The sequence below is a fragment of the Poecilia latipinna genome, unplaced genomic scaffold (genome assembly GCF_001443285.1).
Source record: "Poecilia latipinna isolate Pla-1442-1.1 unplaced genomic scaffold, P_latipinna-1.0 Scaffold4624, whole genome shotgun sequence".
NCBI lineage: Eukaryota > Metazoa > Chordata > Actinopteri > Cyprinodontiformes > Poeciliidae > Poecilia > Poecilia latipinna.
The window spans coordinates 6633-18370 of record NW_015117240.1 but is presented as its reverse complement, the minus strand read 5'-3'; the positions used below and the strand labels follow the sequence as shown (position 1 = coordinate 18370).

General features: G+C 40.4%; 1 protein-coding gene across 1 annotated transcript; it reads left to right on the top strand.

The window, feature by feature from the left end:
• Positions 1 to 648: 648 nt before the first annotated feature.
• Positions 649 to 11732, top strand: LOC106942869 (lamina-associated polypeptide 2, isoforms beta/gamma-like). The gene is made up of 3 exons (XM_015026215.1): positions 649 to 654; positions 2867 to 3244; positions 9539 to 11732. Exons 1-3 carry the CDS (start codon positions 649 to 651, stop codon positions 9755 to 9757), a joined length of 603 nt encoding a protein of 200 aa, XP_014881701.1. The 3' UTR covers positions 9758 to 11732.
• The last annotated feature ends 6 nt before the right edge of the window (positions 11733 to 11738 follow it).

Here is an 11738-nt window from a genome sequence, read left to right as displayed (position 1 = left end):
AAGAAGCTTTTTCATAAAGCTCCAAACAATGCTGAAGACTCATAGCGTCATTCTGGTTCTTAATAAAAATGTTAATGTCGTCAGCATAAGCAGAGACTTTACAATTATGAGGCAAACCTGGAAGAACAAGGCCAGTGAGGGTGGAGCGAACTTTAAGTAAAAAAGGCTCAACTACAATAGAGTCCAACTGCCCAGATATGGGACAGCCTGGTTTAACACCTCTTTGAACTTTAACAGGACGACTTAATCCTCCCCCAACTTTAACAACACAAAACACTTCATTATATAATAAACCCAATAAAGAAATAAAACCTTCACCAAATCCAAATGCTCTTAATGTAGAAAAGAGAAAACAATGATCAAAGGCTTTTTCCTGATCTAATGAAATAATTCCAACATCAGTTTCATATAATTTACAAATGTCAAACAAATCTCTTAAAAGAAAAAGATTGTCCTTAATAAATCTTTCAGGTACACAATATGATTGATCTTTATGTATAATGAGTTTGAGAATATTCTTCAGCCTGTTAGAAAGCACTTTAGAAAATAACTTGTAGTCCACACAAAGGAGAGAAACCGGCCTCCAGTTCTTCAACAAAATCAAATCTCGTTTTTTTGGAAGTAGGGAAAGGACAGCTTGTCGGCAGGATGATGGTAAGATTCCTGTTGATGGGCACTCCTGAAGCACCTCCCACAAGTCCTCCCCCAACAGCCTCCAAAAATGTTTGTAGAAGTCTGCAGGTAGACCATCTAGACCTGGACTCTTTCCAGAAACCATCTGTCCAACTGCAGCAGTCAGTTCTTCCATTGAAACTCCAGCATCCAAAATATCCTGATCTGCAGCGGTAAGCTGAGGAAGACCATCCAACAAAGTCTCCATAGAGCTTCTGTTACAGGTCTGCTTCTTGTAGAGGTCGCTGTAGAAGGCCACAGCATGTTCTTTCATAGTGCTGGCATCAGCAGTCAGCGCTCCATCAGGAAGTCGGAGGCAAACCAGCTGCTTCGCTCGGCTGACACTCCTCTCCAAATTAAAAAAGAAAGATGTCGGGGCATCCATGTCCTTCACCGTAGTAAACCTGGACCGAACTAAAGCCCCTTTGGCTCTTTCATGTAAAAAACAACTTAACTGATCTTTCTTAAGTTTAAGCTGATTATTAGCATCAGTTGACAAGTTATTTTCCAATTCTTTTATCTCATTTTCTAAATTCTGAATCACTTTTTTAATTTTAGCTGTAGAAAAACTTGTACATTGTTGGCAAAAAACTCTTATCTGAGCCTTTCCAACCTCCCACCATTCAGTTAAAGAAAAAAACTCTGATTTTCTTGTTTTCCATAGTTGCCAAAAGAAAATATCATTAAGTAGTTTCGTATTAAAATGCCAATACGATCTGTATTTAATATTACTTGAACAAAGAAAATCCAAGTAAACCAGGTGATGATCAGAAAACCCAACTGGAGAAATTAAACAGTTGGACAATCTATTTCTATAAGTATCTGAGATATAAAATCTGTCCAACCGAGCCCCACTCACTACCCCATCCTTCATTTTTACCCAGGTATACTGTCTATCCTGAGGATGTTTAGTCCTCCAAGCATCAACCAAGCCCAGCTGCGCTGTCACCTCAATCAGTTTAGAAGAAGATGGAGGATGAGGTTCTTCCCCGGTTCTGTCAGTTAGAAAACTAGCAGTGCAGTTCCAATCACCCCCCAACACAACACATTCATTTTGACTGGACTGTTGGAAAAAATTATACGTCTTGAAAAATGTTAATTATTTGATCCCCTTGATTAGGTGCATAAACATTCATAAAACAGAAAAGGGTTTTTTCTATTTCCACTCTAACCACCAGGACCCTTCCAGGGACCAGCTCAGTATAAGAAATAACCTCGATATCTAAACCTGGTGAGAATAAAACGGCTACACCAGCAGATGACCTGGTCCCATGAGACAAAAAATATTTCCCTTTCCAACTCAAACCCCACTCCACCTCATTTTCATGATCTGTATGTGTCTCTGGTAAAAGCACAACATCAAGTTCCATCCATCCATCCATTTTCTGAACACCCTTGTCCCTCAGTGGGGTCGGGAGGGGTGCTGGTGCCTATCTCCAGCTAACGTTCCGGGCGAGAGGCGGGGTACATCCTGGACAGGTCGCCAGTCTGTTGCAGACAACATCAAGTTTCTTTTGCCTAATCGTTTCTAAACTAACCATCTGTTTATGTAGATCCCTCCCACCATTGATGTTACTCATACAGGTGAAAAAGAGAAGGAAGACAGACAGAGACAGTAGAGAGAAGGTCACCCAGTGCACTTTTATCATTATCTTATTTCTGAATTTTCAGTCGTTTTGAACCTTTTGCTTTATTTGCTGACACCTGTCTCCGGACGCTTGTCGTGTGGTTTTTTAACCGGATCCGTTTCTTTTCATCCAGCATTTCAAAACCAACTATTTTCTGCACCATTAATACACTCTTGATAAATTTTTCTACATCAGGAAAATAGTCAAGGATTTTAACGTGTTTTCCAAACGTTTCATCCAGAAAATCATTAATTTCCTCCAGTGTATACAAATCACCTCTAGATGTTTGTGAATCTGCGATTGAAACGCCGTCTGAGTCGCTGTCATACTCCATGTCCTCTACCTGTGCAGGTGAGGCTGCAGACTGATCCTCTGCAGCGCCACCTTCAGGCAACGCTGCAGCCTCGACAGCACCACAAAAGAGAGAGATGGAGAGAGAGAGAGAGAGAGAGAGAGAGAGAGAGAGAGAGGAAAAAAAATTCTGATTTCAGAAACAATTAAAACCAGCCATTTGGTCACCAGAGAAAAAGAATAGGAGTTTATGTTATGATGACATGTGATGTGAGTTTTACTTTGAAAAGCAAGATCACAAGGGGGCGTGGTTTAAGTTCAGCAGCCCAGAGCCTCCAGGTTGCAGACATACCCGTCTTGGTATACCCGCCCAGGCTGTGTGGCTCCTCTGCCTTCATCTTAAACTCGACATGCCGGAATACCTGGACGACCCGTCTGTGCTCACCAAAGACAAGCTAAAGAGCGAGCTTGTTGCTCACAATGTGGAACTGCCGAGTGGCAACCCGACCAAAGACGTGTATGTGCAGCTTTATCTAAAGAACCTGACGGTCCAGAACCAGAAGAACGCCGTGGCCGTAGTTCTGGATGCGTTCTCCAGCGACGAGGAGCTTCCGCCTGTCGTGGCCCCCAACAGAAGGCGCTCCTCCGGAAGGGTAAGCCTTGTTCTCTGTGTTGGAGTCAACCAGCTGCCTCTTGTACTTTTTTTTTATTACGGTTTTTACGGTACTGATATTCAGAAGAGCTCACATCGCTTATGGTGGAGCTGCCAAGAGAAAATGTTTACCTCAGAAAAGAACTCCGAGTGCAGTTTGTATAATTGTTTTATACATCATAGATCAGCTTAACGGTATTCCTAAACTAGTTTTGCCTTTGTGGGACAAAAAGTTTTTTCCATTTCTTCCCATCCAGCCACCAACTGCGCCCCGCCTCCTGATGTCAGATGGTTGGTTAGACCAGTGTTTCCCAACCCTGGTCCTCAAGGCACACTGACCTGCATGTTTTAGATGTTCCCCTGCTTCAACACACCTCATTCAGCTGATTGCAGTTCAGCAAACACCTCCTAATTGAAATCACCTGTGCTGAAGCAAGGAAGCACCTAAAACATGCAGGGTAGTGTGCCTTGAGGACCAGGTTTGGGAAACACTGGTCTAACTAAATCACTTCGTGGCCACAGATTTGATCAAACCGTCACTGTTCAGCTTTCACTTCCCCCCAGAACTTTTCCACTTTAGTCTCAGTTTCAGTGAAGCTGGTTGTCATAACACAGCCGCAGCTGCCAGTTCAACACATCCCATCCAGTTGCAGAAACACTTTATTTTTACAGACAATAAAATCAGGAGTAGGAAATGACGTTTAGTTTTAAAGGCTGGATTTCACTAAATGTACAATTTTTTTAGAGAAAAAAATTGCTGATTTTGTGCTGATGTCATTAGGACACTCATGAACCAAGGAATCAGAAGAATTGGGTAGGTTACTCTAAAAAAATTAACTGGTTACAGTTATAATTTACTCTATTTAAAATGTGATAGCAGTTAAACTGTTTCAGTTACTTTAACAAAGTAATGCAGCTAATTACACAGTTGGATTTGTTAGAGTTCTGCCTGGACTCGATGAGAGGGGAGATCAGATTTAATTAATCTGGACTTGAATCTGACTTTTATTTCTGAAAGCTTTTAGGTCCATTGTTAGGTTCATTGCTCTGTTAGAAGAATGCACTTGCAGATGCTGCTCTAACAGGGGGTGAAAGATGCTTCATAAAAGGACTTCTTCCTGCTCCAGTTCCCCTTTAACACAAATCTACTCTCTTTATTTATTTATTTATTCATTCATTCTGCAGTAAGGTAAAAACTGATTGCTTTGGATGTGAGAATTTCTACTTTTCTTCTTACCAGACCAGGTAAGAAGTCTGGTAGCTTCTCATGTTCTGCATTTGATAAATGCTTTTCACAAGACAATGCCAATGTCTGACTTTGAAGTAATATTGCTCGTTTTAATGTTTTTTTTATACCAGTCACATTTAAAGACTGAATATTATAATAGTGCTTTCACTCTAGACATCTGTAACATTTTCCTGCACCTGTGTAACGTTGATGCTGTTTCTCAGAGTTGTTTGAGTTGATTTTGGAACTTGCACTGAACCCTGCAGGCACAGACTGGTTGAATTCCACAAATATAATTTCAAATGAGCTTCTCAGTAAATGTTATTTCTAAGTCCAAAGTTGCTACTGTATGTTTATGAAATGACCCTTCCTATGGTTTACATTTGGCAGGGAGGAATGGGAAATTAACTAGGCAAATGAAAGAATTCACATTTTCTTTTTAGGATAAAGGATTTTTAAATCCCTAAAGGAGAAAAAAATTTTCACCAATATTTCGATGTTTATATTTGCACTTCATGTAGAATTTTGGGATATTCTTTATTTTCTTTTTCCTGGAAGTGCTCTACTTGCTATTGTCTGCAAATCTTTACCTGACTGTCTGTCCAGGTGTGCTTGGAGCCACCTGTTGCCATTGTTGGTCAAGCTCTGCACTGGTGGGAACTACAAGTGCACCTCTCTAGCAAACTGTTAAGCTGCAGTGTTCTCAACAGGAGTTTTTTTTTTTTTTTTTTTTTTTTGCATGTGATGCCACTTTATCACATTTTTAAAATGTGCTTTATAAATAAAATGGCTAAAAGTTTGAAAACAATACACACTCCTCGCTTGAAATCTTACTAGCGTCCTGCAGGATTAGGAAAAATTAACATGACGTCTGCTTACATGTTGCTCCTGATGAATCATGTTGCAGATTTTCTTTTACCAGCCAACTAAAAGGTTGGCTGAAGATGTGCTGAACATTACAGACCAGACGGGTTTCACCAGCTGACAACACAGCAGTGTGGAAACAGCAGAGCGCTCTTAAAGGATTTATTGCCTCTGTCAGTTGTTCAGTATGTGAAGTAAAGGTGTACTTACAGAGGAATGCTAGAGGGTGGGACACTGATCCAGTTCTTTTCCTTCATGCTTCAATGTGAATAATGATTTATAAATTACAAGTAAACAGAAAAATACACATTATTTACTGGTAATACTTTTATAAAATGAAGCCATTTGAAGTAAGAGAGTAGACATGTTTCTGCTCAGGCATGAATAACGCAATTCAAGTTTACAAGATGCAATATTTTTTTTATCTTGTAAAAATGATTGCACACTGTACACTATTTATAATGATTATTTTACAATGTGAAATGAAGCTTTGATGAAGTGGCTTGCATGTCCCTTGAGATGTTCCACATTTGGTCACATTACAACTGCAAACAAATATATTTTATTGGAGTTTAATGTGAAAGAACACAAAGTGGAATACAATTGTGAGGTAGAAAAAAAATTACACATGATTCAAAAAAGTTTCTACAAATAAACTGAAAAGTGTGATGTGCAAAAATATTCAGGCTCTCTGAGTCAGAACTTTGTGGAACCACCATTTGCTGCAATTGCAGCAGCAAACGGTGTCTTTAGGGTTTGTCTCTACCAGCTTTGGACTTCTAGTTGCTCAAAGTTTCTCTGTTCTTCTTTGCAAAACAGCTCAAGCTCATATTAGATGCAGAGCGTTTGTAAACAGCAATTTTCACATCTTGCCACAGATTCTTGATTGGGTTTAAGTCTGGACTTTGGCTGGGCCATTCGACACATGAATATGTTTTGTTTTAAATCATTCCTTTGTGTTTAGGGTAGTTTTCCTGCTGGAAGCTGAACCTCTTCCTCAGTCTCAAGTTTTTTTCAGACTCCAAGCTTTCTTCATTGTCCTGTACTTGGCTCCATCCATCTGCCCATAAAACTCTGATTCTATGGGACCAGTTCACAGCAAATGTTGTCTCAAGGCACTTAACAAAAATCAGTTCAATTCAATCAAACAATCCTAGTTATCAAACAGTACAGTAAGCTCAACTAATTAGTCAAAGTAGTTTAAAAAGTTTCTATTTAAGGAAACCCAGCAAAGTGCATTACATTTTTTTTTTTTTTTTTACAATTTTCACTTTTTCATTGAACTTTCTAAATTCATACACACTGAGATGTTTTGATTAGACAAAATAATTATTCAAGATATCAGTAATGTCATTCTGACTCGGCATCACGTTAAAGAGATTTAAAATGCAGGAAATGTTTAGATTAAAAAATGTTCAAGATATTTCTAATTCATTTGGAGACATTTTACAAGGAATTTTGACTAGATATTTACATTACAGTTGTAAATATCTAAGTTAGTTTTGCCTAGTCATTATTTGCTTTCAATGTATCTGCAATTTAATCTGCATTAATTTAATCTTTTAGACTCCTATCTAAAATACATTGAAGGTATCTTGCATTATGGTGTCATTCAATATTTAATTAGAATTACGACTAGTTGGAACAAAAAAGGAGATCTTAAATTGACTTTATGACATGACATTCATATGGGAAGGCAAAGGGAACATTTGGTTTCAAACACAGAACAATCACACATCCTATTACAACTAAGGCAAGCCTCTTTACTGAGGAAATTCTTTGTACATATGGTTAAAGGTTAAAGACCAGCCTTGTGTTGGATTTTATTTTATTTTTTGTAATATGTTTTGAAACCTACCATCTACATGCCAGTGTGATTACAGTGGGAATGAATCGGTGAGTAAGAATCCCAGAAAGTCATTCCCGACATTTTTCAGATGTCTAGCTGTAGTCTTGGATTCTTCTGTCATACGTCCTGTTTTATGTCCCACTGTTGTGAAAGAAGCCTACTGTAAAATATGAAGAATATGTATCATTTTTACATTTAATGAAAATATTTTCCATCTTGGTGACGGCGAACTACACAGTCCATTGTTACTCTACCAAGCAGTTCAGCGTGAAACCACAAGTCCTGGCATGCTGCACATTTGACTACTCTCTATAAGGTGATGATAAAGAGAAATATGACTTCATTGGAGCTGGGTGTGGCTGCAGAGGAGGGAGCAGACAGTTTCACTCTAGAAAAGACTGTTGTGATGATGAAACATGCAGGTTAGATTGCCCTTAGGAAGAACATCTGGCTTTGCACTCTCCACCCATTTCACACACAGAGAACCACAGCTTCACTCCTCATTGACGCAGAGCATTTCCCCTTTGGCTTTCCTCACATTTCTGGTGGTTATCCACACTTTCTCTGAATTACAGTCAGTGTTTTGGTGCTTCAGCAGGGTTTGTTGCTCTATTTTTGCATATCTCATCAAACAGTGGAGGGATTGCTGCTAAATGATTCAACTGTAGCAACATTTTTTCAGTAAAGGTTAGATGAGTATGTTCTGAAGTGGGTATATTTAAATTAATGACTAACATGGACAAATTTACACTCTACAACAGGTTCAGAATGTTAAAATTCTGCTGGACCTCAACAAAGCTGTTAGGGATTTTTGTGTTATCATTTTCACATTTATATATCATACATTTATTATTACTGTGGATCATTAATCAGTATTGACATGATTTTCATTTAGTCTTGTCTGTGTTAAAACTTTTTGCACCAAGAACTGATTGTTCCCTCCACCCTTGGGAGAAATCGCTCCTGAGGGAAAGAGCTAGATGACCTGTGTGTGTAGATGGAGCTTGCCATCTGTCTCGCTGTTTATCTTCTTACATTCTTCCTTTTCCCAAATAAAAGGCCTGCTCTAGCTGATAGGGGGCAGAACGCTCTGTGAACGGCTCAGAGGAGCGGTTTGCTGAGTCTTCTCCTTTTGCAAAAGTTTGGCCATAAAATTCATATATGTTGTCTGTGGTTCTTTCATGTAGGTTTGGAAAAATACCTATCAAAAGCAGTCACACCTTTGTGAACATAGAGATATTCAAAAGGGAAAAGAACTTCATCAGTGAGTTGTTCTGTCTGTCTGCTTGTGAGAGGAGACATTCAACCAGGTTCTTACTGCGTTGGGTTTCTCTAGGGTGGTTCAGAGCTGGCAAATCTGTGAATTAACTGTAAATTTGGACCAAATGTTAGGTTTAGGACCTTAGTATGAAAACCATTTGCCTGCCGTTATTGATAGCCATGCTAACTAGCCTGAGCATTCATGACAGGCTTTGATATAGAGAACTAACTATAGTCTAGCAGAGAAAGGAGAGGCTGTGAGTTCACCACCATCAAGCCACACCACTGGCTCATCTTGCACGAGATCATTGTGAACTTTCAATCCCGCCAAAGTTAATCAAATCTGAATGAAAACATGTATCGGCTAAGTATGATAAATATCATCACTTTTTTAGTGCATCCGGCTAAAGAGTCACGCAAGAAACGAGGGTTGTGGTTTAGAACACCCAAAGGTGTTCACATAATTGCAGGGAACTTTAATAAGACCAGCTTGAAGACTGTACTGTGAAATGTTCTACAAGGGGAGAGAAGATTTTAGATCATGTTTACATCATGCACACTTACAGAGCCACACACCTCAGCCAGTCAGACCATCTGTCTCTCCTACTGTCCTCAACCTACGCAGAGCCAGGGCCACCAAAAGGACGGTTACAACCAGGCCTGAGGATGAACTCGACAAACTGCAGGACAGTTTCAGTCAGAGTGGGACTTATTTGAAGACCAGGAGTTGGAGACATTCACAGGAACTGTACTGGACTACATCCAGCTGTCCATCAAGAATGTGTCTGTGGAAAAAAACCATCTGGACTTTTCCTAACAGAAGTAAAAATATGGATTTGTTAAACTGACAACTCTTGATCAAAAATCACTAAACTTAATCTATTTTGGTTCAGCTAAAGCAAGGTTTTCATATTGGAATATTTATTTTAAAATATAATATTTTTGGGTGAGTTGCAACAATAGTGTGCCGTTGTTTCAATGATGCCGTTTCATCGTGCATTCACAGAGGCTGATGAAATGACTTGTGATTGAAAATAAACATGTGGCGAGATTGCATTAAGTTTGAGTTTTAACTGTCTGCTTTTGTGCCACAGAAAGCCGCCAGGAAATCAGACAAACATCATCTGGAGCAAGTCGACGTCGCATCACTTACTGACGAGAGCCTGAGGGACGAATTGCAAAAACATGGAATGAAAGTGGGGCCAATTGTAGGTGAGTGCTTCTTCCAGCTGCACTTGGCACAGAACAAAATGTCTGTTGTGGGTGATGCACTGTCCCCACAGATGACGAGCCAAAACATAATTGATTCTTGACCTACACTGTATTGCCAAAAGTATTTGCTCACTGATCTAAATTATCTGAGTCAACTACTTCAATTACTTCTGTGGTCACAGTCAATTGCTATTCTCAATGAAGTGTGAAGATTATTATGTGCAAAATAACTGATTGGATGGGAAAAATCTGTGAATATGATTTTTCAAGTCATGTCCAAGAATAAAAAAAAAACAAAAAAACAGGAGTCTCATTTATAAAGGCTTGCATAGGATTCATCCTAAAAGTATACATGCATCCAAAAGAGAAAAATGGCATACGCCAAAAAAAAAATCTGATTTATAAAACCATGTCTATGCACATCAGTATGCAATTTTTCTATATAAATCCCAGCTGAACCTAACAGGCTTTGCACAAGGTCCCTCCTCAGGTTCTGCAGCACACACATATTCAACCATAAATGGTCAATGCAAAGCTCCTTGTGACTGTCGGTGCTTATTTAAGCGACCTGGCTGATAAATGTTACCAATGGCAACTAGAGGGGGGAAAAAAGGCAATTTCACTGAAGCAGAAAGCAATGTGAGGAATTGGGAAAATGAGGAATTGAAAGCATTGTTTTTGTAGCCACCGTCACATGAATCAAGTTCACACACCCTTAGTGGGAGGGACGCCTGATATTAAAGTGCACCTCTGAGACCTGGAGATTTGGAAACGGGATTAGCCACTGCCCCCTGCAGGTTATAGCAAAATAGTGCATCAGTACATGAGGCCCCAATGGGCACTACTGCACTCAGCACTGGCTGTGACACCATAAACTCATGTAGACTAGCATTGTTCCTTAAAGTGCCATCAGAGTGTTAACTGCTTATTATCATTAATTCAAACACATAGCAGTCTGCAGTCTGCTAATTCGTGCTGTTAGGAGTCAGTTGCCAGAAACCCCAGAGCAGTAGACAGCTGTATTTGAACAGGATCGATGTGGTTCCGGTGGTCCGGTCTTTCCAATACTGGACCCAGTTCAGCACAGAGATCCAAGAACAAAGCTCCAGGGCAGGAGTACTCTAATATAAACCTTGAACTCAGGAATTCAAAATACCGCTGGAGATTAAGAAAGAATCAAGGCAACATTCCAGATGTGTTTTTGATGAGGGAATAACATTATAACATGATGTAAAGCTCAGAAAAGTTGATTTTACAGGATACTGTCCCTTTTTAGGTACATTGATCTTGTACTGGTTGGAGGGAGACTAAATTAACTAATAATAATTAATTAACTAATTAATAATTAACACACCTCACCTCCCACTGTCAGACTTCTGCTGCGTTCCTCCTGATCTTCGGCCTAGGGGTCGTGGGGAGAGGAAGTGAGGCCACCAGGCCAACCGTCGGATATTTTTCTCATCAGCAGCTCAGTTACTGGGCTGCTCTCGCTGTGGATCCATAGGTGGTTGCCACTTTGACCCATGGTTACCGGCTACAGTTCCGACAGCGGCCTCGCATCTCACACCGGGTTAGGGTGACCGGCATCACTGACCCGGTGCAAGCGCTGGACCAGGAGCTTTCCATCCTCCTGGCCAAGGGTGCAATCGAGGCAGTGGATCCTCTACAGCAACCCAGAGGCTACTATTCAACGAATTTCCTCATGCCAAAAAAGACAGGCAGATTTCGTCCCATTTTGGATCTCAGGGGACTAAATCAGTATTTAAAGGTCCTGCCTTTTCACATGCTCACGACGGCAGAGGTTCTGCGAGCTGTGACAAAGGGAGAAAGGCTTACATCAATCAACCTTACAGATGCGTACTTTCATGTACCTATTGCGGCGGACCATTGTCGCTTTCTCAGGTTTGCCTATCGGGGTTGCCACCGGCAGTTCCATGTGCTCTTGTTCGGCCTCTTGCTCTCCCCGATGGTGTTCACTCTGTGCGTGAGGGCAGCCCTCTCTCCTTTGCAGGCCCGCGGCATGAAGGTTCTACCATACCTCGACGATTGGCTTCTCTGCGCCCCGTCTTGAGAGCATGCATC